Raw genomic sequence first — 27,781 nt, 5'->3', positions numbered from 1 at the left:
GCTTTGTAACCAAGAAGAGATACCATAAATTCTCCATCCCTCCCCCCATTGGTAGAAGGATACTAAGACTTCTCTTTAAAGGAGGAAAGGACACCACATCCTGACCTTTCCATGTAGACTTCCCATCTATCTCCTCCCTTGGTGGACCTTGGAACTTGTCAATCTAAACTACAAATATAACATGCGACAATTCACCAACCTTAAACTGTAAGTGGGACTGAAGGGAAGCCAAGGTAATTTTAGCCACCAGAAGTTTGCTTTGGGCATTGACTTTAAATCTTATCCTTGATTAACAAGAAGCACCATTTTGTCCTAAATAAACAACCCCATATTTAAAATAAAATTGAAATCCTAGAAACAGAGCTTGCTCCTCGGTGATGCCTCAGCGAGCTATGGGAAAGTCATAAAACCACATCCTCTAACATCGGCATACGGCCCGACTTTGCTCTGTTTCTAATTGCAAGAAAAACAGGATCAGGTAAGAAAGGGTCCTTGGGTATCAAAGTTTCTTTAAAAGACTTAAGTGACTAAGAGAGCAAACCTGAACGATGTGAGGACATTGGAGGAAGAAGAGAATTTCACCATGAAAGAGCATCTGAGAGATTTCTGTAGATTCTAATTCTGTCTAGCTGAATTTGGCCGTTCACTTTGGGGTGTATCAAACTGTCTTCTGTGAGAATGAACTGAGCCCCACCTTTCCTCCATCAGGCCTCCACTAGCCACCTCTTCTTGTCTCTGATGGTCTGGGATCCTCCCTGACAGTCTTCTGTGGGTACCCCTTCTCCATTCTCCTCAGTGGATTCCCACTTAGCAATCCGGAAAGACTAGACTTCAAGGCTTTTGCTGGTGTTACCTGGTGTTGCATGGTGCTATACACCTTTTATGATAGACCTGTTCTTCAGAGTGGTATAAAACATTCTGAAGGGTGGCTTTCTGCAATAGCGCTGACTGGAAGACGACTTCTCTAGATGGTCAGCCTTTTATTGACTCAGTCATTTCCTCTCTAGCCCAAAGGTCAGAAATGGCTATCAGGAGACCGACAAAGACTGCACTCTGCTTTACCTTTTTAAAAAATATCTTTAAACATTACAGTCCTCCTTATTTTTCTTATTTTATTTTTATTTACATAGTGTATGTGTTGGGAGGGGTATATAAACACAAATACAGGTGTCTGTAAATTCCAGAAGGGGACATAAGGTTCCCTAGAGCTGGAATTGCGGAAGATTGTAAGCCTCCCAATGTGGGTTTTAGGAACAAAACTCAGGTCTTCTGCAAGAGCAGTATGCCCTCTTAACTGCTGAGACATCCCTCTAGCAAAATGCTTGTGTCTTAATGTCACCTAAGCCTCCAGAGTCAATAAACAGCTCCTTCATATTTCATGTTAATGTTGTAAACTCCATCCTCTACGTTGGGCAATGCAGGAAAAAAAATGGAGTTTAAAAATCTTATTTTAAGACAAAACCTTGAGCAGAGGTGGCTGGAGAGATGACTTGATGTTAAGAGCATTGGCTACTCTTCCAGAGGACTGGGAATCAGTTTCCAATACCAACCTGGCACTTCACAACCATCTGCAACTCCAGGTCAAGGTAACCCCACGACCTTTTGTAGTCTCCATAGGTACCAGATATGCATGTGACACACAGATATGCATGGAGGCAAAAGACTCATACACACAAAGGAAAAACATGTAAGATAAGGAACGCCTTTGTTTGAAGGGGTTACATTCTTTCCATATATCTGATATTGAGCCTATCAGAAACTATTACTTTGTTCCCGCTCTCTGCACTATTCCATAACTGAATTATAATCTCCCTCCTGTGGGCATATGGATGCCTTGGTTGGAATAGGTCAAGGTCATATTTTAAAGGCAAGGAGGAAAAGGACAGAAGTACTTTTCTCGGTGTCTCTCTCGAGTGCTTCAGGTTCAAAGTATAATTCTTCAGGAAGCCCCCTTTTCAGACTTATTACAGAGATATTCAAGCCATGAAAGGCTACTGAGTTTTTAATAGCTCACCCATTGTATGTGTACAGTATAAAATATGCAAACTATCAATCTGACTCTCCGAATTTCATACCGTCTTAGCTATCTGTGTCCTACAGATATCGTGTGAGTGGTTTTTGGTGACTTCGTGGTGTTGTCATTTATTAATGTTGGACTAAGCTCTAAGTTCCCCTACGTGGGCACTGCACTGCTGTTTTTCCCGAACTAAGACCTATTTTGTCGTGGTTGCTGTGATCAAACTGCTAAGTTGAATGGCCTGGTTTAATCGCTAGTGTTTCGTGTACACATTGATGTAGTTTTAAACTAAAAGAGTAGAAAATAAAAGTATGGGGTATTTTCTTTGGCAGGCATTTGATGTACTTGGAAAAGTTGAAGATTACCTTAAGCTCCTTAAATCAGAGGGTTTAAGCCTGCCTGCCTTGGCAGCGAAACATGAGGAATTACACAGAGAAATTAAAGACTCTACATCCGCCGCTCTGCAAAAGGGACGGACCTTAATCAGCCAAGTAGACTCCTGCCGGTGAGTAAAGTCTGTTTTATCCCTGGTGTAGCAAGGTTTTTCACAGTTTCCACAAACGGGTTAAAAAAAAGAAAAAGTTGCACGAAGGCTTCTGTTTATTTATTTATTTATTTCTGCTTCTGATGTGTGGCTGCCTTACGACGTGGCTTAAAGGGTTCTATTGAATTACGCTCAACAGCGATTCCGAACACAGCATCGCTCACCCAGAAGTGAAGCCACAGCCCAAGCCTGAGGACTTAAAAGATGATAAAGCTTTGTCTCTGAGTGTGTCTGAAAAGGGGGGAGAGAAACACTAAACTGGGAGGGGCTCTGCTTCTCACACTTCCCACATGATGCCACCCTCAAGCCCCTCACCGCCAGGCTTCCCGCCCCCTCAGTTCATGAGCCTTCTTTTTCTCTATTGCCTCATTTTTTCCTCTCTAGGAACAAAACAAAACAAAAAAACCCCACCAGAGTTCTTCTTTCCCTTTGACCTTGCTATTTCACTGAACAAAACCCCCAATAAAAGGTAACTATTAATAACAAAGGCTCGCACTGAGAGAGAGCCTGCTATGTGCCAGGCGCTGTGCCAAGGGCTTTAGGGACATTATCTCATTTAATCCACACAGCGACTCTATGAAACACGAAGAATGTTTTCCTTCCACAGACAAGGTGACTGTGACACGGGGTTTTAAGAAACTGACTAACAGGATCACACAGCCAGTTTGTGACAGAGGCAGCTTTTGAATCCAAGGCACAGGCTCCAGTTTCCATGCTCTTGGGCAGTGGGCCAGGAGGATCGCGTCAATGAGTGTGTTCAGTGGGTGCCTTAGGGGGAGCTGAGGACTGTGTGGGCGTGAGGGGCATTGGGAAAGAGAAAGAACGCATTTGGGAAGTATGAGGATTTGAAGACAGGGAGACGGCATAGCTCTTGGAGCAGGTATCAGCCAGGAAGAAATGAAGGCAGCGCTTCCTCTTGAACATGAGGAGATGAGCTCTATTTACCCAAAGAGGTTGGACCCCAGCTCTCATTTTCCCCCCTATCTTCCATATCCTTGCAACTCAAAAACACAATTTGAGGAATGAAGTGGGTGGGATGTGGTTTCGTTTCCTTTTAGCCTCCTGGTCTGCTCTTTTCAGCTATGTTTTAAAGAGCTAGGCTTGGGAATTTTCTTTCCAGAACAGTCTGACCTGGACAGAGGCATTGGATGTGGGGATTAAGTGGTTGCTATGGGACCATACAAAGCTGAGATTAGAATTAATCCAAGATCTCCCAGCAAAAGCCAAGAATTGGAGGCCATGACAAGGGCAACCAATTTCCACAGGGACATAGCTACCAGTGACAACTGCGGGTGCTTAGTGTCTTGAGTTGGGTGTTGCGTCAGATCCAGATAAGGCTGGAGCCCGGGCACGCGCCGTCTGGGCCCAAGGGCGCCTGTAGCGGTCGCTTCCCTCATTTCCCCTCATGGTCCATGTCTATTCCTTCTAAATGCCTTGAGCTGTGCAGACAGCTGTAAGATACAACAGGCATTCGTATGTTAGTGTGGGTCATGTGACATCCAGAGAAGGGCCGAGGCCTGCCATTATCACTGGGTCTCATAGTCTTGCTAATGTTACCTTTCCAGTCAGGCTAGTCTTTGCTTGTGCTATTCTCTCTGGCTTTGGGGAGATTCCTCATGTGTGAGCAAATAAAAACCCAGCCAAAGATCCTGACTTCTGAGTGCTGGTCTGAGTTGTCCCTTCCTGCCCCGTATTCCATCCCACAAATGCTAGGTGCTGAGTTTCTCTGAAGATTGATCTTGACGTCTCTATAAATTTATTAATTACATCCTAATATCAGCCCCTGCTCCTCCCAGTCCTTCCCGTTCATGGCTCCTCCCCCTATTTCTGAGAAGAGGAGCCCCCCTGGGTATATTTGCCCACCCCACCCCTCAGGACAAATCACATCTTCACAGACAGGCAACAAAGTCAGGGACAGCCCCTGCTCCAGTTGTTGGGAGACCCCCCATGAAGATCGAACTGTATATCTGCTACAGTGTGTGTTTGTGTTGGGGGGGTAGGTCTAGCCCATGCTCACTCTTTTGTTGGTGGTTAATTTAAGACCTCTGAGCTCTTGGATCTCACTTCTCTGAGCTCTGATCTAGAAACTCTCCCCAGGCGGGAAGCTGGTACCATTCCAGTCCTTGTGGTTTTGCTTCCCTTCTCCGGGTCACATCTTTGTCTTTTCTCAGTCACTTGAGGGCCAATGGCAAGTTTAACTCCTGCTTCTTAACTCAGACACTGAGTTTTTCTGGTTAAGATTGATGCCTCATTCCTAGAGTCAGAAAGGTGGTCACGGATTTTCACTGGTAAACTCTATCTGGTTTGCTCTGGTCTGAAATACTTTAATTTTGGTACCTAAATTTTTGATTGACAGGCTTTGTGCTTTTACTTCATGATCCTCTTCCCCTCCTCCTCCCCCTCCTCCCCCTTCTCCTCCTCCTACTCCCTTTTTGTCTTTAGTACAGCTTACATATTTATTTACTCATCCAGTCCAATTCTTCTGCCTCCCTCATTCTTCCTAGTCTTGATTTTTATATTCCCCCATTTATAGGAGGTAGTTTGGGTCTAATAGAAAACCTGGAAATTAGAACCATTGCAAGAAAATTAAATTAACAGCCAACTAGCTTGATTTTAAAGAGAATTAGAGTATGTTTCTGTCAGCATCTCAGAAATGTAAGCTTGCTTCATAATAGTACCAAGATCTTGTCTTGCCATGGGATTTGACAATTTTGCAGATCAGTGTCACTTTCATTTTGATGGAGGGAATGAAGGTAAAGAGAAAGTGGATGCAAAATAGAAACCCATTAGAAACCAAATCTCAGTTGCAAACCAGAGGGCAGCATGGGTCCTGGCCTCAATTCCATACGCCCTGTCTGGGATTTGCTTCCTTTCTCCAACTGATCCACCTCCACACTCCTGGGTTCCCGGAGACAGAAGGAACTTTCCAGCCACAGCCACTCTGGAGTGAAGCTAGAGTTTAGAGTCGTGGCAAGGACGACAGACAGACAATTGGACATGTAAAATGTCTACATGAAGTATCACATGGGCTCCTAGGCTTTGAGATGCCAGCCATACCACCAGGTTACAAAACGATGTTAGCAGATGCTTCCAAAATGGCCTGGATCAGAAACCTAGGACTTCATTTCAAGGAGTTTTGCTGTGGGTATTGGGAGTGCCAGGATAGTGGTGTGACTTTTAAAGTTAACTCTTTGGGTCTCTTTCTTCCTCTGTAGAATGGAAATTCCCATTTAATACTTTCCACTAAATAACACAACACCATTCCTTGCACATAGAAAGCACCCAATACATAATTACTCTAGTTTTCAAAAATCTGTACTAAGCTCCTTCAAAGCAAAATGCTGAGAGCCACACGAGTGTTTCAAATAACACCAGCAGGGTGATTTCAAGAGTGACACGCATTTGAATTAGGGAGGAAGGACGAGTTGAATTACAGAAGGCAAGTATTCCTCATCAGATATCAAAGGCAGAATTTAGAATTGGGATATCGGCAGGTGGAAATTTCAGATGCCCTATTATTTAACTTTTTGTTGTTGATAATGGAAGAAAAATCTGAGAAGTTTACATTTGCGTGAAGTGAGGAAATGACCGCTCCAAGGTAAGGTTGAGGGGGTTTTTGTTGTAGATATGAGGGAGACTACAGCCACAGGCATCTGGAAGAGTGCACAGCAGGGAGAGAAAGCAGTAGATTAAATAGGATCAGTAAATTGAACCAGGCCATGAGGATGGTGGGAGAAGAAGGAGGGGACAAAGGAAATGGAGAGGAGAGAGGAGCAAGAGAGCACATGGGTAAAATGTTAGGCTTCTATAGGAACGAGATGGGAAAAGGGAAGCCCATGAGCTGGAGAAGTTTAGGGTAGAGGAGAGCAGGGTGAGAAGAACTGGGAGGAGCCATAGGTACTAAGTGTGCCCTTAGGCCAGCATGCACTTTGGTATCCTAACAGGCCCCTCAGTTGGCCATTTCTTCTGAGTTTCACTTGAGCCTGTTAATGTTTATCTTAGATAAAGTGTTCTGGATACATCTGAGGTGTTTGTCATGGCTGTTCTGTAAAGAATGCCATCCAAGGGACAGACTCCCACTATTTTCATATCCTGGAATCAAATAGGTTTGAACCAAGCAACCTCCCAGAATCAACAGTGGAAATGCTCATATTTCCCTGATTTCTTCTAAGTCTAACCCGCAGTCGAATGATAATTCTGCTTTGTTGAGTGTTTTTTTTTTTATCTGTTTTAGATGGAAACATCTGTCATATGGCCAAGAGTCACTGCGTTATGATTTTTGTGTTGCTTTGCATGCAGTTATGTCACATGTTATTTATAATAGAATGTGATAACAGCCAAGCTTAGACTCACAACAAGGCCGAGAGCTCTCTCTGGTCCCCCCTCACCTACTCCTCCATTTGTTCTTTTTTTTTTCTTTTCTTTCTTTTTTTTTTCTGAAGCTGGGGACCGAACCCAGCAAGCGCTCTACCACTGAGCCAAATCCCCAACCCCAGGCAAATCCCCAACCCCCATTCATTCTTAATGAAGGTGGCCTCCTAGCACACAGTGTTTGGTCTCACACCATAGGAAGCTGGGGTTGTTGGAAGTGCTCAGTCTGAAGCTTCTGTGACAGTGATGACTGGGAGCGAGGGATCTCTGTCTCCTTCTCTAAGCTCTTTCTCTAAGTGCAGTTTCCACTTTAGGACTCAAAACATAAAACACACAGCGGGGCCAGGCTACCTCCTAAGCCATTCATTTGCCTCTCTTGTTTGTTAAAGTTCACCTAGGAGTTACATGCAAGCGAGCGTCTCTTAGCTCAGTCTCTATCCCTGCATGGAAGATGGTATCACGTTTCACTCCATCTTGCCATGGCAAAGTTAAATGTGTGAGTTACAGCTGAGCCGGGTATTCTGCTTCTGTGTAAATTTCAGTGTCATCTACTTTGACCCAATGCATGTGGCTTCTTTGATATAAATTCTCCATCGTTTGTATTTCCCAGAGTAAGGAAAAAAACAGAGCTAATTGAGATTGTGCTCACCTCCCCACCCCATTCTTCTTTCCCCCACCCCTCAATTTTTATTTTTATTGGCTACCACCACCTTGGTTGTTACTACAGATGATAATGCACCTTGGGCCGAGTTTAGCCCATTCATTTATTTCTTCATTCCAAAACCACGGTCAATGTTTAGTAAAGCAGGTGGTCCCAAGTACCTAATACCACATGTGTCCTCATGCTGTTTGCACTGTGGTGGGAAGACTCAGTCTGTGAGTGAGATGCCCCTTTGTAGCAGGATGTATCATATAAAGCGACTGTGTGGTGGGACTGTTTCAGGCTCTGGGGTCAAGGAAGGTCTGGCTAAGACCAGCAACCATGCAAATCCCCGAGAGGTAAGTGAACCGAAAAAAGAAAGCAGCATTGCATCAGGAAGGACAGTGTCGCTGAAGGAGAAGTAGACAAGAGGAGGAGGGAGCATGAAAAACGTGGCGAGAGTTGAGGGGACTTTGTTGACAAGCTCATTAGCCATCACAGAAAACACTATCCTTTATACAATACTTGATGGATTTAACGATCACATTCTATTGTGTACCTGATCCATCATTGTCCCCATTTTACAGAATAGAACTCAGGGCACAGAGAGGTCCAACAGCTTGCTGTGGTTATGTGTCGCACAGCAGCAGGAAGTGGAGGACTGGGTTGCTTGTCCGAATCGTTCCGTTAGATTGCTCACTATGGGTCTCCCTCCTCTTGTGATTCAACTTCCATTGATCACCAGGAGCCCGCTTGCTTCGTGGCCATGGATTCTTTTATTCTAGTGTTCTCAAGGAGTGTCCCACCTCTGTCCAGCTTTAGCTCGGGTTTCATTTTCTCTGTACTCTTCTTTGGTTTGTTTAAAAAAGTATTGACCATGCAGAAAATGGCCACAACCTCAAGGCTAGCCAAAGATGTAGAACCTGTCTCAGAATTGTAGGAACCTACTGGTATCCAGGCAAGAAGGTACACATTGAGTATATGTGCTGTAGGAAACAGGACCCATGGGGTCAGAGGCTGAGAACAGAGAAGTCAGAGTGAAGTTGATGGAATTAGCGGGAACGCCAGGGAAGAGAGTGTATCTTCAAGCCAAGATGGCCAGAAAGAGCACCTACTATGTAATACTTTGTATCCCTTCCTGCTTCTCACATCCACCTGTTTTGTTCCCTTCTCACTCGCTACTTTGGCTCATCCCTGAGTCCTTCCTGTTGTCCTGTATCAGCTCCATCACAGGACCATACTGTCTAGAGTTAAACCAACGAAGGAAGTGCCCATCTTCCTTTCTGGATATTTATACACAGGGTAACTTCAACTATTTAGGAGCAGGCATGACATCTGAGAAAAGCCACACCACAGTAAAAATGCATCGTTTTAACCTTAAATAGAAAACAAAAGCAGTTCCATCCTTCCATGGGGGGAAGGGCACATTTTCTCTTGCCTAGAAGATTTGTTTGTGATTGCATTCTCTGAGAGTTCCACCAAATACTTCAAGATTTAGAAATGGCTTGTTTTGGGCAGAACATGGTGGTGCACAGCTTTAATCCCAGTACTCAGGAGACAGAAGCAGGCAGCCTCTGAATTTGAGGGCAGCCTGGTCTACAGAGAGAGAGAGTTCCAGGACAACTAGGGCTACACAGAGAAATGTTGTCTGGATGCTCCCCCCATACACACAAATGCTAACTGCTCTTAATGGAGTTTGATGATATATTTAGGTGGTGAATGTCAGATACTGAAATTTGGGAGATTACAAGGTTGAGTTCTTAGGACACTTTGAACTTTAGAAGCTGTTCAAATATCCTCGTGTCTGTAATAAGCTGTTCTTTCAGATGTTGAGTAAACGGCAGCACTGCAATCTCAACCTGCTAGCACTTAACAAACAATTAAGGCTGATGGCTTTGTTTTCCCTTCATTTTGAAACTCCTAGTATAAAATGTATCACAAAGCTTAGACTGCATTCAAGGAGTAGCTATCAATTTATTCTTCACAAAATATGGACAAGTTAGTTAGTCACTCTAGTGCAAATTTACATCATCATCATCATCATGATGGTGGTGATGATGATGATGACGACGACGACGACGATGACGATGACGATGATGATGATGTGCATGATGATGTGCAGTTGCCTGAATCCTGTCGTGGGTAAAAAGCTTGGGAAGAGCAGAGTCAGCAGAGGGAGGCTGCCTTGAAAGGTGAGAAATCTTGCCCTGTGTGGTTGAGGAGTTCTCTTAACTCAGGGGGTTTAGAAAGAGAAGATAGAGAAGAGGATGTGTGTAGACACCCTTATGAATGGGGACTTCCCATACAGTACAGTCAGAATAAAGCCAACCTGAAGATAACCTCTGCATTTGCCTTAAGTAGAAAAATGTTGGGCCAGTTTAAGGGGATAGCGTGTCACGGGACGACGTAAACGCACGTGAAAATGAATTTCCTGAAGGCTGTGTAATGATAAAGTTGGAAGTAGGTAAACACAGACACCAAATTGAATACATGACCTAACACAAACTATGTGCTGGACGTGAAGGAAATATAAAAACCAAGCTTATTATTGTTATTACATAACAATTAGCTATATACTTTCCAAACGATCTCAGATGTGTGAATTTGCCCTTTTACCTCTTGCTGTACCATTTTGTCGAAGCCTATCACAGAAGACATTTCGGGCATCATCCTTTTGAATGCCGCCTTCATATGGTTCATGTTTCTCTCTTCAGTACTTGCTGTAGGAGGCTGTGGGAGTCTGTCAGTCTGTCAGGCAGACTGTCCTTCATGGCTCCCTCTGGCTGCTGCTCTCTCTTGTTACATTCGCCTATGTTTTCAACCATTGATCTTTCTGAGTGGTAGTAACTGATATTCCCTTTTCTAGTATTTCCATTATTTTTTGGATCACATTTTGTTTTGTTTTTGAGTATTTTTTTGTTTTTTCCTTTAATTTCTTTTGAGAATTTCTCGCGTGAGTGCTTTATCTACATCATGTCCACCCCATGTCCCCACCACTGCTGTTTAAGTTCATGATTTCTTCTATAATTATTATTGTTAAATATATATATATATATATACATATATGCACACATATCTGTTCACATACAGATAGACAGACATTCATACATAGACAGACATTCATTCATACACCAACCTAGTGACTCCATTCAGTGTCGTTCACCTGTATGTTCACGTGCCACATGTTCACATATATACCCAGTACACGTGGCTGACCACTTGGGACTGGATAACCCATGAGGAAACCATATCCTCCTTCTCTCAGAAGCCACTGACTACCAACAGCTCTTCGTGGGGGAGGGGTGGGGCGTTGTGTGTTACTGGGTCTCCTGCCCTGTCATCTTGAGGGTTGGTTTTCCCTTTGCCTCTCCTGACTTCAGGTGTGTTTATCTCTGGGTCACTCCCTTCATTTGAGCTGGAGTGCATTCGTCTGCTGCTGGCTGAGGGTCTTCGCTTTGCCTTGCCTTGCCTTGCTCATCTGGAAGATGGTCACACTTTCCCTCGGAGGAATGGGATTGGTTCTTTGGCGTTTGGCTGCTTTGCTCTCCCCTCATTGCTTCTTGTTTCTTACTGGCTTGGTAATGATATCTTCCGGAAGTCTCAGCACCTCCAGTCCAGACTCGGGCTTCTGTAGTCAGATCAAGGTCACTTTGGCTGTTGCCTGCAGTGTTTTTCAGTTTCCTTTTATAAAGAGAACTCCACGTCTTGAGTTCCTGTAGAATCCCAGCTACGGCATTGTTCTTACAGGACATGTATGTTGATCCTCCACGGTCTTATAATGATGAATCCTTCATCCATTAGCGCCAAGCCTCGGGAGCCTGTGACTTCAGCCTCCCTTACTTCTTTCTTATTTTCTAGGCATTTGTTATCATATATCTACAAAGTGTGCACGTGTATGTGTATTCTACGGTTTGCGGAGAGAAAGTACCGGAAATGTATATAACAAATCAGCAAAAATGAGCATACTTTTAACATTTGCTCTGCAAACGGCACTTTCTCAAAGCAAAGATAAAAAGGAGACACAGTGCTTGTCTCCTCCAAAATGAAGATAACAATAAACAAGAAAGGACACTGTTCAGGTCTCTGTTAAAAGGAGCAGCAAGCTAACGACAGGAGTACCTCTCCCTTCCCCCATCTTCAGTGTCATTTGCCACAAACAGAAGAAGATTCTGGTCAGCCGATCCCTTCTGCTGAGACAGAGTAAGCTGTCAAGTGCTCGCCATCTGGTTCAGCTCCTAATCCAGATGGGCTGCCAATAGTAATTTATGAAGGGGTTGCAAGCAACTTGCCATACTCCGGCATGAATCATTAGAATGCATTAACTTTGGGATTTGCTCCCCTCCCCCAGCCTCTGCTTGCGACAGATGCAGAGATAGGCTGACTGCTTCCCTACAGTAAACAGAACAGTCTATTTGGGAAGCAAAAGTCAATACGTCTTTCCTTTCTGAAGAAAAAAAAAAAACATTTATCCCCCCTCCTTCCCTCGGTTGACTTAATGAATACAGGATTAAATACCACCCCCGATGGAGCTTCTAACAAATGTCTGAAGAAGACTTCTCGATCTGACACATCTGAACATCTGTGATACTGGACTGCCAAAGTCAACATCAGGAATAGTCTGACGAGCCTCGAGCTCACACGGCTGACAGGCACCCACAAATCCTTTCTCAGGGAGAAAATCCAAAGGTCAATCAATGTATCCAGTACAATCCGGAGTCACAGATCATTAGCCCCTTGGTCATCTTTTTCTCTTCCCCAGCAGATGCACACAGGCAGTGTGCTTTCGAATGGGAACAGGGCAGCAGGGCACCGTGGTTGGCTTCAGTCAGATTTCTTTTCATCGCCATCAATCCGCGTTCCACTGTTAGTTGAGTACAGCTGTAGTGTAATGGCCCTTGTTCCTTGTGAACGATAAAATTCTTTTCATTTATCTTCAACTCATGTGAGAATGGCTAGAAAATTGAGGAATCATAGTTTATCCTTTGTTCAAGGCATTTACTATTAAGGCACTGGAAAACGTTGCCAGTGTGTGTGCTACCTATGCTTTAAGGGATTGAAAATAAGTCTGGAATCAGCATGGAAGGTTCTAAATGAAAAACAATGGCATCTGGGCAGCTTGTAATCTACAGATCAGGGTCTCATTAAGGAAGCCTAATGTAGGGGAGGGGGAGGGAGAGTTATGGTCATGGGATTAGGGATGGGCCAGGTACTATCATTATATTCCTCCTGGGAGTGAGAAATGAAAGAGATTAGCATCCAATCAGAGAGATACAATCTTCTGAGGACTGAGAGAGAGAGACAAAGGGTTGACTTGCGTAAGCAGGGCGGTCGGTGATTTCTCCAGCCCAGGAATGAATCTCCCACTGCAGACAGCAGTGGGACAGAGTGGATAGTGACTCTCGTGGGAGCAAGGTGACTCAGAGTGTCCTCATAAAGCTTCATTAGGGGACAGACATGCACACTGAACCAAACTATTTGTGTTAAGATTGCTGAAACCTAGCCGTAAGTGCCAACACACTGAAGAAGAAACCAGGTATCCTTGGTGGCCTAAAATGTCTGCAGTGGCCTAAAGTACAGCCATTTTCCCACAGGCCCTAGGATACTATTGCTGTGAAAATTAAACTCCAATTTCAGGATGTCTTAGTTTTTCCCTTTTTTTTTTTTTTTTTTTTTTTTTTTTAAAAAAAACAGTGTGTATTTTTTTTTGAGAATTTTGTATGTTGCATATTGAATTTTGGTCATTTTTGCCCTCATTACTGTCTCTTATCTTCTTTATTCCCTAACTGAAACTCCTTTTCCCCACAAGCTTCTCTCCTACTTTGATTTTTTTTGGGACCTGCTGAATATAATTACAGCTGCTCGAATGAGCATTACTAGGGAATTATTACTGAAACCATGGACCATTTATCAAAGGCTATACATACCACTGAAGAAATGATATCTTACCCAGAATCGCATAACTACCCACAATCCCTCAGTGGGAAGTGAGGCCTCATAAGCCCTCTATCCCTTGCCTGAAGAAATGTTGATGGCCAAATCTTATTTTTCTCATGTCTGTCTGTCTGTCTGTCTGTCTGTCTGTATGTCTATTCACTGTACATCCAAATTGCTGTCCTCCTTCCCAGCACCCCCTTCCACCATTCCACCTTCCCCCTCCCTCCTTCTCTTCTGAGAGGGTGCCTCCCACCCCCACCCCCACCAGGTATCCCCCCATACCAGCACATGAAGTCTCTGTGAGGCTAGGCCCATTCTGTCCACTGAGGCCAGATGAGGCAGCCCATCTAGAAGAACATATTGCACAGACAGACAACAGCTTTAGGAACAGCCTCTGCTGCAGTTGTTTGGGGCCTGCAAGACAATGCTGCACATCTGCTGCATATGCGTGGGGAGGCCTAGGCCCTGCCTGTGTAAGTTCTCTGGTTTGTGGTTCAGTCTTCGAGATCCCCCAAGGGTCCAAGTTAGTTGACTCTGTTGGTCTTCCTATGGAGTTCCTATCCCCGTCAGGGCCCACAATCCTTTCCCCAACTCTTCCATAAGAGTCACCAAGCTCCATCCAATGTTTGGCAGTGTCTGCATGTATCTGAGTCAGCTGCTGGATTGAACCTCTCAGAGGACAGCCATGCTAGATTCCTGTCTGCAAGCATGAGAGTATCATTAATAGTGCCAGGGATGCTTATGTAGGTTGTATGCGGGTAAAGATAGCTACATAGAGTTTACGAGTGCAACAGCTATGTCAGGCCCTAACGACCTGCTTTACAGTACCCCTCTCCACCCTCCATCTCTTACCCTCCTTATACTCCATCTATGTTCTTTGAGCCTTGGACAGGCTGGTGTCCCCCCACTGTTGCTTACCTGACAACTTAAGAATATTTACATGAACTACTGCAAAAGGAAGAGTCTCCGAGAAGCGTGAATCTATGAGTTTAAACGTGAGTGTGTAAGTATTCAGAATGTAGTTTGACACCATGTCCTTTTAACAAGACAACAGTTAGGTTCTTCCTCTAGAGTCTATAGCCTCCTCAATCAGAAAGTGGTTGGTTGCTAACATAACAGGTATGTCGCTGCTGTACCAGTGGGGCACATCTTGACATTTTTAATACAGCTACTAGACATACTTTTCTCACTCCTTAAATGTATGTGTTCTTTTCCCTTAAACATTGATTGGACAGTATTTTATTGAACTTAATGGCATTAATCAGTCTAGAGATGTAGTTCAGTTGGTAGAGTGCTTGCCTAGAATGTATGCTCTCCAGCATCCCATAGACCAGTGCCTGTGATCCCCGTACTCAGGAGATGGACAGAGGAGGATTAAGAGTTCAAGGTCCCCAGGCTACATGGAAAGATTGAGGCCAGGCTCGGAGAGCTGAGACTCTGTCTCAACCTTTTTAAAAAATGTATTAACCTTCCGTTATTATACGACCATGTGCTCAAGGCTGCAAGGATTATAGGAGTAAGTAGGGCACCAGCCCTTACCCTGGAAGAATTTGCAGCACAATAGATACAGTGCCTGATAAGGAACAAATAAACCTCCTAGGTGATTGGAAAACAAAATCAGAAACAGACAGACTCTCTTCTATTGTTTTTTTTTTTTTTTTTTTTTTTGAGCTGGGGACCGAACCCAGGGCCTTGGCGGTTTGCTAGCAAGCGCTCTACCACTGAGCCAAATCCCCAACCCTTCTTCTATTGGTTTTGATTTGTCAAAATTAAGATGATGGTTTTGCAAAGGTGATATTTTTACTGAAGAAATGCTTGATTTTTGGTTTTGTTTTCTTATTTTGTGTCCTCTGTGCTGGAAGGACCTTTAAGATATGCAATTTGAACAAGGTATTACGTCCCTCTAGTGGCCATTTTCCAGACTACATGCAGACATAGCTTAGAGAAAACAAGCAATTTCAAAAGAGCACGCCAACCAGGTCAATCTATTTGAATGCAAGTAAGCAGCAGTCAGTAAAAGAACACCAGGAGGAAAATACTTCATTATGTTTTATGCCATGTGTTCCAGGCTCAGAAAGAGGGCAAGAAGATTGGGGAGAAAAGAATCGACTGTAAGATCAGATTCCCAGGTTCAAATCTTACTTCTGCCTTTCCGTGACTGAGCAAGTTAGTGAAAGGGGGAAAAAAATTAAAATTAAGTGAAGAGCAATTGAGGAAGACACTCAGCGTTGACCTCCTGCCTCCACGTGCATGCACACCTGTACACACCTTACAATGTACACATGCACACGTGCACACAAACATGCACATACATGCACCTACATACACATGTGCACATACACATATGTGAACACATACATACACACAAAGCTACCTGGGAACCAAAGAGTAGTGTGAATAGTGTTTTGCTTTGCTGGATTTATTGACTGACAGCTGCTGTCCTCCAGGACAAAATTTATAGTTGTCTTCCAGTTTTCTTCTTGGAGGTGTCTATTCTAAGTGTGGTCAGTAAGCAAATGTCCAACTATGACAGATGCAGGATGCGTGCTGGGGTTGGGGATGAGGAGCCGCCGGTGACTAGGAAGTGGAAGTGAGCATCCATCTGGGCTGACACAGCTCTTTTTACGAGTTCTATATTATGAATTTAGTAATAACTTGCAAATTGCCACGGTGTTTCCTGCCACTTCCCACCGTCCCTTCCTTTTCCCAGTCTACCAGTCCCTTTCATCATTACCCTTTCCTCTGCGCCTTTCCCATGGTGCTTGCTACACCATCATGTTATCTTTCTCATTCTAGATTTCAGTATTCTACAGAAAATGTGGGACATACTGCTCATAGGACAACTTTTTAGTACATCTAAATCCTAGTCAGAATAACTCCTATTGCCAGGATCTAGCTTTTGCAGAATGTGTGGGTTTCTGTCAGTAAGAATTGGTTCTAAAAGTCCCCTGGTGTTTTATTATTGTCTTGACTGATTTTAAGTACTGAGTTATAAAACTAATTGTTCTAAATGTGCCCGGAACATTGTATATAGGAATAATATTTCTCATAGTAGCTTCATGTCAATTTCATAATTATTCTTATCTGGGACCCTTGATGTACCCCAGGCACATCCAAGCACGACTCTCTTTGGAACTATCTCTACAACCATTCTAGTGAGGTTACTGTACCCCTAGGTCTTTTTTGATCTTGTCCTCATTTCATTACTAATTTATTTTTATTGACTCATAAATTAATCATTTGAGGTCAAATTCCTGAAATCTGTTCCTAGCTCCAAGATCTTAAAAAAAAAAGCAAAAAAAGAAAGAAACTAAAATACTAATTCTCTCAGGAGAATTAAAGAGCTGTCATGCTAACTTTTGCTAGTAGTTGAAGGAAAATGGATGGTGGGAAATTAAAGACAGACTTCTAACAGAGTAGGCAAGGTGCTGTGCTCTTTCTGCTGTTGCACTTCTTGCATTGTGGAATCTTGGAGATGTTTGGGAAGCCTGTGGCTGTTTCTACAGATGGGAGCAGTTGGAACTCAACTCAAAGCTGGTTTGAAAGGCAGTCCTTTTATGAACCCCCATGTCACCTTCATCTCATGAGGTCAACATATCAACATAGGTTATAAAAATGATAATGTGAAGATGAAATACGGACAAGAATATTTGATACCTAATTGCTAGTGATAACTAGGTATTTATCTAGTGAATATAGCCTTGGGCATTCATAACCACCGAGAACAAAATATATAAATATTTTACCCTATTGGGTTAGCAAATGCTTTGTTAATTGGCCGATTCGCATTCCTATTCAAAGAGCATCTTGAAATAAATGAAGCTTTTAAATGATACCCCCAGGAAAACTTGGTAAGCATGCTGTGCCTTTCACCATAAGATCCTCGAAGTATCTTAGAGAAATATTAAAAAGTAAACCTTTAGAAAGGATTAGACCTGCTGCAGAAGCCATAATTCATCCTTCCCTCAGGACTGACGGACGAACAAAGGAGCGTACTCTGGCTTTGCTGCCCACTGTAGCAGAACTTCCATTATCCAAAGGCAGTAGCTTGTAGCTTGTACCAACTCGTACTGCCCATGAGGGGAGAGACCTGTCTCCAGATGTTTCCTCCTCTCAGGGCTTCTGAGTCAAGGTCAAGTGAACTAACCACTGGCTTGTTCCCTTCAGCGCTCAGGTGACGGGAATTCACGAGACGATGGGACGCATTCAGAAGCGAGTGGATCGTCTCAGCCAGCAATGTACAGCGCACCAGGAATTTGCCCTTAAGAAACAGCAATTAGCAATGTCAGTGGACGACTACCTAAGGAAGGTAGTTTGCATGAAAGAATATATACACACCTTCTATTTGGTGTTCATGGATTGTGTGCCAACTGTGAGCACTGTGGGAGGGTGGGGCACGTCTCCTTAGACTTCCTGCGTATTAGATAGTGGGTCTGATAATTGGGTGAACAGTAGTTGCAATTCACCACTTTTGCCCCGGTTGCCAATAGTAAATGACTAATGTCATTGGCCATTCCAGTCCTGAACGCATATATATCAGAGTTATATACTCCCCATAGTTCTGTGTTAGCTACTTCAGACATGCACTGAAAGGGCTGGGGCTTGGTTTGTATGACTCTGAGCAAAGTCACATGCTAGCTGTCATCATACTGGCACAACTGGACAGAAGGACTTCAGACAGACAAATAGTTATCAACAATTTCGAGGGTTGTTTCTCTGGGAGAAAAATCTGTTGTCATCATCATATTGATTGAACAAAACCAATGTAAGAGACACAGTCATCCATATAAAAGCACTTACGGGAAAATCCTCTCTGCAGAGAGATCAGCAGCTTTCTTTGGAAACATTTTCCTTCCTGTCCACTGAAGACACAGTGGTAGTGAACCGTGCTGTAGACACTGCGTCTCAGACGTTCAGCCATCTTTTTATTCAATGCAACCTACTCATATACTCGAACATTTAGGAGCAGAGTTAACAGACTTCATAGGACCTGACATTAAATAACATCCCTGCTAGGTTGCCTCCCCTCTGTTATCGACCTGGTAGCTTGCGACTGTGAGCTGTACCTCATTGCCTGGGTCCCAGGAGAGTTTAAGCACGGGAGCAGCTGTGGTGTTGTATTCCCTACCACTTGAGAGGCCAGCTAATTTGGTGATTGTAGAAAACACAGCAGGAATTTAAACAACCGTTTCTTGTCTTATTGCCGACTTAGCTGTGGAGAGTGTGTTTTCTACAGAAAGCAAGGGATGAAGGAATAAACTCGAGTGGAGTGAAGCCCTTCCAGGGTCACCTTAGCCACTGGTTCCTGTGAATCAAAGATCAAGTCACAGTTCCCTCACCTCATCAGCGAAATAATTTTCCGCTTTCACTATCACTCAGCCTGGGTGTTTCCCAGAGCTCCTCAGCCTTAAGTACAGCTGCCGGTAGGGTAGTCTAACACCTCGATTTGGAATGCGTGCTTAGGCGTGCCAGCCAATTGGTCTCATTCACCATACAGATGAATTCATCTCCGCCAACGTGTTAGCAAGTGTCTTATCATCCTCTGTCGGTAATAAAGAAAAGCTCTTCGTGGGTATGTGGGGATGATAGATTGTAGTCATTGCTGTTAATGGAAGAATGGATCTATAATTTGCCAGTATGATATCACAGGAAGATCAGCATTATCAAAATATGAAATTCTTCAAAATTTAAAACTATTTTATACCAAAAATTATATACATTTAAAATGCACTGGTGATGTATGGAACAGTATCTCCTTATATGTACACTCCTTTATATAAGTATACATTATTAAGACTACGATATATTCTCTATTCGCCAAGGTGGAAATGTCAGTTCAAGAAATGAGGTTGGTTCTTGCTACCACATTGGATGTCGGTTCTAGTCCTTCTGAATTGGAGAAGATTTTAAATAAATATCTGGAATTGGATGTGCAAGCCAAGGTAAATGAAAGTTATTTCCAGAACCATAACGTAGTAAATAATTGTCTAAAAACACTTTCCAAAGTTATGGGTGGAGCTTAATCCCAGCTCCCTTAAGAGCTGCAATTCTAAGTTAATACAGATAATGACGTGAAGTCACACACACTGTTCTATGCGTCTAAGTTATGTGTATTTTTGTGTCCATGTATTAGCATATTTACTTATACTCGTTGCATCTGTGATGTTTTGGTATTCAGCTGGCATTGGTTCTCTGCCTGAGAACAGACTCAGGCGTTAGCAACATTTTCGAGGCTCCAGACTAGGCAGGAGAGCACTCCTCTAAGACTGTGTTTACAAGAATAAAGTCACACAGGATTTCCAGAAACAACAAACGTCACTGTAATCTCTAAGGAGGCAAATCGAAACTTGCTTTACCCTTCATATTCGGACATTGAATGCCTGCCCCTAATTATTGTGGATCTGCTTTGGATTCAGTGACTCCTGGCGGAGGGACGCTTCTCACCCTTCCTAAGACTGTGGCCCTTCAACACAGTTCCTCGTGTGGTGACCCTCAATCATAAACCTTCAATTTTGCTGTTGTGAATCATACTGTAAATGTCTGATAGGCAGAGTATCTGTTAGGTGACCCCCAAAAGGTTGTGCCCCACAGGTTGAGAACTTCTGCACTGGAGGTTCCAAAGCCACACGTCTGCCTGCCCCACAGAATTTAAATTGAGTTCCTCCCCTACTCACTCACCTGCATCCGCACGAAAAGCCCTGTTTCTCCTGGTTTCCACAGAAGACTCTCGCTCGGAACAGCCGCCTACTGCAGAAGGCCTCACTTGTTTTCCTTTCCTTCTTATTAGGATGGGATTTAGAAAAATCTTCGTTTTTAAGTGCCTAAGCCATGTCTGGGAGAATTCTCCCTTTAAATTTTAGAAGCACGAGAGAGAACTCAGGGGGAGAAATCCCTTGCTCCTCTTTTATTCTGCAGTGTGTTGTCACAAAGCAGGCCAGGCAAATTGCGATTCAGTGCAGCCAGTGGGGTTCCTGGAAAGCAAATTAAACACAACCTGAGGAGAAGGGATCCCTTGTGCCGCAAGTGAGAGTGCAAACATTTTAATTCCGCTGATTCCTCCCTTGTTCTCGGGAAGTTTTACAGGGGTCTCTTTCTCTGAGTCAAGTATCACTTAGTGAGGAGGATACCTTCTGAGAAGCAGTGCTGTGACGTGGTTTGGCTGTTGTGTGAACATCACAGTGTGCATAGGCAGTCATTAGACATCGTTCCTTGATGCCATGGGGACATGTAAACCCCATGTCTGCGGCTGCTGTCAGCACAAGAAGGTCTACCCTCTTACGGTCCGTTTTTCGTATGTGCAGAAGAACGCTCCAACAATAAAAATAGTGCATAGAAAATATATGAACCAGGAACATAATTAGGAAGCATTATGTGTTGCCCACTTTCATATGACTGGCAATAATAATTTTGTTTATACACCATCAGAATAGACATGCAGGTAATCTATTAAAAGGGACCAGAAAGACCAGCTCTCCCTAAGGGCAATTAACTAGGAGTTAAGCACTGCTAAATACTCTTTAAGAATGCTAATGCTATGACAGGTCTTTATTGTAAGCATCTTTTAATGTTTACTTTCCCCACAAATAAACTAAGCTATTGGGGACCCTGCCAGTTTGAGCTTTTGACTGATAGCTGTCAGACACTTCTTTGCGTCCTATTACCTTGAATGAACGGGGCTGAGAGCTTAATAACCCCTCCTACTGGCTGCTGGCTAAACTGTCAGTGGAATCTTGGCCTTGGGCACTTCATGGATGCCTTAAAGAAACTAGACTTGGCTACAAGGAGTACAGCAATCAGGACTGTGGCTGAGACCACAGGTTTCTGCCTCCGCAGGCCTTGCTCTTCTAGACCAGGGGTCCCAACCTATGGGTCGCAACCCCACTAGGGAGTTGCTCAGCAGACATCCTGCATATCAGATTGCATTACCATTTGTAACAGTAGTCACATTACAGTTATGAAGTAGCAACAAGAATACTTTTATGGTTGAGGGGGTCACCATAGCGTTAGAAACTGTGTTAAAGGGTCGCAGCATTAGGAAGGTCCTGAACTACTGCTCTAGACACTACTACTCTAAGCCTGTACCATCACCAACAAACCTTCCTTGAGCCATGCCCTCCTAATGCCCCTGTCCAGAGCTTGCCCAAAGGGCTCCTTACCCACCCCGCCTCCCAGCAGCTCTGAGTCTAGTATTAACTGTTCTCACTCAGGTCTGGGAGGAAGAGTAGGACTGGGCCTCAACACGCCTAGAAGTGGTGCTTATATATAACACTTGTGAGTGGTAGAACAGGAAAGCTCACATATCCAGATTGTCTCTGAGATATAGGATCAAAATCTTAAGCACCAGCATGTGTGTCTCTTTACCGCCTGTACAAGGTTGTTCATCACTATTGGGGGTCTGAGGAGTTCCTCTCCTTCGTGATATCCCTCTGTGTTGCAACAATAGGACACAAGAAATTCCTCTCCTGAATATCTCGGTTTGCTTGTGGTCTGTATCTTGGGCAGAGCAGGCTGAACTGAATTGTATAATGGGCGGAGAAGACCCCTGGGGCTTCCGGCATGGGTGGCAGAGGAAACAGCAGCTGCAGAGAAGCAGCAGAACTGTAGAGTTTCAGAGAGTGCCCAGGAGCTGAGAGCCTGATGCTTGGAGTTAAAGCCTGCACAGCAACACCAATGGCAGAACCCTAGGGTAGCTAAGAAAAGTCCGAGAAGCCGAGAGGCTGGAAGTTCTAAAAGCTGGACCGGAGGGTTCGAGCGTTCTAAGCGAGGCTTGCTAGAAGTTTAAGAGTCCTACCATGGACTAAGGAGCCCAGAGTCCCAGCACAATGCATCTCAGGAGCTGTCAACTGCTTACTGGGTCTTGATTCTCTGTGTGCTAGAGTATTATGCCTCCACCTTAAGCACCAGAACAGAAGGGCTTCAGCTTTGGACGGAGCCAAGGAAGGACTGGAGATGGTTTCAGATTCAAATGCCTTTGCCCCTTCCTTTTTGGAATTCTGAAAGTTATGCCTTTCTTTGATTGAGGAAATTCTCAGTACAAGTTCAATTAATATCCGTAATAGATGGATGAGCCGAAGGGTAATGGAATGTGAATGTTCACGATTCCCCTGTCAGCTCCTGACCCCCTGTGCTTTGCTTTCATAGGAGACAGCACATGCATTAGAAGCAGCAGCAAAAATCACGACAGAGAAAAATGAACTTGAACTCAATGAAGTGGCATTGCTTCCTTTTAAAGTGAAACGGCTAGAAGAAGAATTAAGCACGCTTAGTCGAAGCGTCAGCTACAGGTCACAAGTCCTGCAAACTTACATAGCATTTCGAAAGTCATCCGAGGAGGTATGGCGTAATGTTGACCTTCTTCAGCAAGATGGCCTCTGTCCATCTTTCTGTTTCCTGTATAGAAATTCCACCCAAGTGGAGAGTTTGTGTTCCTACCAGTGCTTGTACTTGTACTTACTTATATACCCTTTACTCTTCATGGTACCATCTTAAACCTCGAAGTAACTTTGCCTAGAAATATATAAATAGGTATGTATAAATAATTTATTATAACATGCATCCTTATACCTATCTTAAAGAAAAATTGTGAAAACATCCATCATTTAGACCATTAGACCATAGATACTTTGAATACTAAGAGTAGTAGAGTAATGGGGTTCTTTTGTTTAAATTATATTATTAATTATTATTATTATTAATTATTAACTATGTGTGTGGAGTATGGGGTGGATTTGAGTGTGGTAACCACAGAAGCAGGAGGAGGCTGTCAGTACTGTGTGGATCTGGGGCTACAGGAGATTATGAGCTGCCTGGTGTGGGTAATGGATCCCAGGCCTAGCTCCTCTGTAAGAGCAGTCTGTGCTCTTGACTGCTGAGCCAGCGCTCTAGCACCGAAGTATGGTCCATTTCAAATGAACAGAATGGGAAGACACAGTGGTTCGACTCATTCTTGGATCTACCTTGTTTGATGCCCAGATGCCTTGAGTGTTGCTCCGGGCTTCTTCTGAAGCTTCATTTTTGACATGGTTAGAGTAAGCTCTGCTAGTCCCTCAAGTGCATGGAGATCGCACTTCTCAGAGGAAAGCTTCTCAAGGGTGGTATCGGGCATGAGAAAGTCTAGAGTTGCTCCTCACTTAATTCTGGCTCCAGAAAACCCTGTGTGATTGCAGATAACCCTTCTGTGAAGGTTTACAGGCACTATGTGGATGGGAGGAGGGTCTTAGCTTGGCTTCTGGTTTCTCACCTCTGCCTTCCTAATACCCCTATCCTTTCTTCCCACCAGCAATCTAAACAGAGCACCATTCTAACCTAATTTGAGGCCTTGACATTAGAGCAGCTACAAAGCAATGCCCAAGATGGTACCCACCTATTACCATGTTAGGCACCTCCTTCCACATCCCATCTTGGCATTTGGATCCAAGATCATCTGGAGAAATGGAGCTTTATAAACAACACTCCCTGAAACACATGTCCTTCAGTTTTCCCACTTCCACTCCATCTCCGTCCCTACTTGATAGAACTTTCCATCCCCATCTGTCACCCCCTGTACCCCTGGCCTTCCCTTTTCTAACTCATCAACTCTTGGTCACTCATTCCCATTATACTCTCTGAACCAACTCCCTGCCTTCTACCCCATGTGAATCCTGTCAACTTCCAACACTCAGTCAGTCCAGCACTCTGTCTACTCAGCTTCTTTGTCAAAGCTTCCAGACACAAAAGCGGACAACTGGGATGATTGGTGTGGTTACTCATTTATGGGTCTGTGTCTCTGCTGGGCTCCCATTGGCTTATATTGCTTAGTGTTCACAAGGACCTTATTCTGGTTTCCATTCTCAAATCTCAGCTGATGTCTTTGGACTTCAGATACTGTAGGAGACAGCGAGACCATTGAGGTTCACTGTCTGGACTTCCTTCTACTTCCCAATTTACTGAGGTATATTCCCTTATCTCTCCCATGACTCTCGGAAAGTGACATAGTCCTACTGAGCGAGCCCTGATCAGTAAGGGGGAGCCCTGTGTAGTCTATTTCCTTTGAAATCTTGCTTTCTGTCCGTCTATCATTTTCTGCCCTTCGTTATAAACTCTTGGAATGGGAAGATGACATTCTTCTACCTGCTCATCCTCCACAGACTTCTTCCCACTGCAATTCAGTTCCCTCCCTTGTATGGTCTGCCATGTGTCATCTCTTCTTGGCATTTAGCATCTCTTTTGAGATACCTATCATGAGAAAGTCAACCGTGGCGTTTACCTTCCTCCTCCTGCTCGAGTTAACCCAGCTGCCTACTCTCCTTTCCTTTAGTGTTTATGGAAATTATCAAGGTATGCTTTATTAACATAAAGTTTACAGTGTAGCATAAAGTGTTTCAGTGCAGTGATATTTACTGTATTTATTGAATAGTACAACCTGAAAGCATGCCAGTTTGAGTACTGTCCCAACTTTTAAAAGATTTATTAATTTTTATTTTTATGTGCATTCGTGTTTTGCCTGCATGTATGCTTGTATGAGGATGTCAAAACACTTGGAGCTGAATGACAGACAGTTATGCTACCTGGTGCTGGGAATTGAGCTTGGGTCCTCTGGAAGAGTACCTAGTAGTCTTAAGCAGAGACATCTCTCTGGTCGCCCAGCTTTCTACTAAGAGCCTTATTTGACATTTTAGTTATTCCCTGAGTTCAGTATCTTCTCTAGTCTGTCTCTCAATGAGCACTTACTTTGTGCCCCAGGCCCTTAATTCCTGACTCACTGTGTTCCTATGATTCTGTGTCTTAGTTACTTAGCATTATCTGTTCACAGATGAGGGAAACTGAGGCTTGGAAAAGTTTGGCATGAAGTATCATCAGCTTCTGTCCCCCTTGCCTTTCCTGTTTCAAAGGCCACACATCCTCGTATCTACTGAGACAACCACAGAGATTTCTGCATACCTTTCTCCCAATTTTCTCAAGGGTTTTACCAATCCAAGTCCTCATCACTTGCACACTATTGGCTACATCCAACTAATGAGTCTGTGTCATGACTCTGCTGGCTACAATAGAGCGCAAAGTGAAGCATCCTACCCAGCCTTATCTTTGATCCTCCTGGACTCCTCCTTGTCATTCAGCTGAAGAATCTGAATTTCCTTCATGCTGACAGCATGCCAGTGACTCCACACTTTGCTTTTGCCACAGTTCCTTCCATCCAAGACCTCCGTTCATTCGTACCCTAGAAAGGGACAGACCAAATGTCACCTGCTGGGAAGTTTTTCTGTACTTACTCTATGTAGAGCTGTTGTTATTTCTTCCATATGATGTTGTTTGTGTGTAAATGGACATGACTTATTGGCCTTTTTCTCACAGAACTAACTTTGGTCTCTAAGGAAGTAAAGAATTCTTAGTAGGGAATCTTAGAATCCTCCATGGAATGAATGAATGATCTTGAAACCTTCAAAGTATGACAACTCTTGCTTGAAATCTCATACTGTGTTTCCCTGGCTTTTGTAACTTAGGAGTTCCATGACTTTTGTCTTAGTAGTCATTAAATATTGTTCAAAATGCATACAAATTAGTTCCAAATGCTTTCTACCAATTCTATATCAGCCCATTACTTGTTAATCTATAGTTACACATTTGATTGTATATTAACTCTGCTCAGGAGAGTAATTTAAAATAATTGAGTACTGCTAATAATTGGTTAACAAATGCTTAAATGTAGTTCCAGGGAGCCAAAGTAGTATGTCTTAATACGATTAGCTTGCAAAGGTTCTTAATATTAATGCTTACCCGGAAAATTTGTCATTGTTGGTACCCTTTTAGTATGGTTCACCATGATTAAAAATAAATTGTATAGTAGAATGCTCAGCCACAAATGGGTATATACTTCACCCAACCCCTCTCCAAGGCCCAGAGGGTGAGCAGAGACTATAAGAGCCAGAGGTCATGGAGAAGTGCAGGAGAGCAGTGTCCTCTAGACATGACAGGAGCACTCTACTTGTGAATTCATAGGAATTGGAGTTATGTGCATAAAATCAAGCCAATGTTCTAGCATGGAGGGGAGGGGAGGGCTCTAACTGAAGAGCTATTGATAGTTGATGGCTACTGGGGTCGGGGAGAGTCAGTTTTCTTTTTATTTATTATTGCATCAAATCATACCGTATCATAAATGTGTATGGGTGTTTTACTGGCATGTGTGTCTGAGTGCCTCATATATGCCTAGTGTTGGTGGAAGTCAGAAGAGGGTATCAGTTCCCCTAGAACTGGAGTTACAGATGGTTGTGAGCCATCACATGAGTACTGAGAATTGAACTTGAGTCCCCTGGAAGAGCAGCCATTGTTCTTAACCACTGAGCCATATCTACAGCCCTGAGATAGTTTTCTTTAAGGGAGTAACCTCTGGTAGGTTGATTGTGCTCCAGTGGATGGTCCCACCCTGTGGGTAAAGATGGGCAGCACCCATCAGACTCTGTAGGTTATAGCTACAAAACAAAGAAGAGAAAAAGAACTTGAGAGGGAATCGGGAGGTGGGGGTGGATCTGGGAAAACTGTAGAAATAGGTGGTGAGTGTGATCAAAACACATCGTATTACATTTTCAAAGAATTTATAAAATATTACATTAAAATAACAAATAAATCACAATACTCTAATATACAAAGTACTAATTGTCTTTTGTTGAATTGCTTTTTTCCTGATTTGTATTTTCCTGATTTTTATTTGTTCCTTTATTTATTATAAAACTCAGTTTTAAACGGAGCAGCCACCTGATCTCTGAAATAAATTATTCTCATTGTAGAATATACATAAAAAATAATCTAGAGTACAATAAATATTTCTGATTGGCAACAACAACCTTACCAACTCCTTTTGTTATGCAGCGGGACTCCAGTCTGTCAGCAATCTGAGCAGCTTCTCTTGGTTTTCAGAACCCTGGAAATAGTCAATAATTATTTAAAGAATGCCGAAAACTGGAGTTTCGGTTTAATTTTATACTGGCTCCAAACGGACTCTGTATCCTTTTTATTTAAAGTATTTCTAAACTCTCATCTGCCTTCTCCTGTTTTAGGTAGAGGAGCAGCTTCAGAGCCTAAAGGAATTTTATCTGACCGAAAGCCCTTGGGAAGACGAAGACGATGCTGTGGTCACGTGCCAGTCTAACTCTGCCGAAAGAAAATGGCAGCTATGTCTAAAGAGGAGTTTTTTGACCCAGGACTTGAGCCTCGAGTTCCTGAACTTAACAAACATGGTGAGAATAACATTAAGAAGCCAGTGTCTTTTTGTAGATATGATTCCTCAAAGTCAGAATCACAT

General features: G+C 43.4%; 1 protein-coding gene across 1 annotated transcript in view; it reads left to right on the top strand.

The window, feature by feature from the left end:
- Nucleotides 1–27,781, top strand: part of Ccdc141 (coiled-coil domain containing 141) — a 156,970-nt gene that overhangs the window by 89,832 nt on the left and 39,357 nt on the right. The window contains exons 8-12 of the mRNA XM_032903542.1: nt 2,350–2,522; nt 17,674–17,815; nt 19,329–19,448; nt 22,648–22,839; nt 27,537–27,716. Coding sequence (XP_032759433.1) covers nt 2,350–2,522; nt 17,674–17,815; nt 19,329–19,448; nt 22,648–22,839; nt 27,537–27,716 — 807 coding nt within the window. The remainder of the gene's footprint in view (nt 1–2,349; nt 2,523–17,673; nt 17,816–19,328; nt 19,449–22,647; nt 22,840–27,536; nt 27,717–27,781) is intronic.

This window comes from Rattus rattus, chromosome 5, assembly GCF_011064425.1.
Source record: "Rattus rattus isolate New Zealand chromosome 5, Rrattus_CSIRO_v1, whole genome shotgun sequence".
Taxonomy (NCBI): Eukaryota; Metazoa; Chordata; class Mammalia; order Rodentia; family Muridae; genus Rattus; species Rattus rattus.
This window is presented reverse-complemented; position numbering and strand designations above follow the sequence as displayed.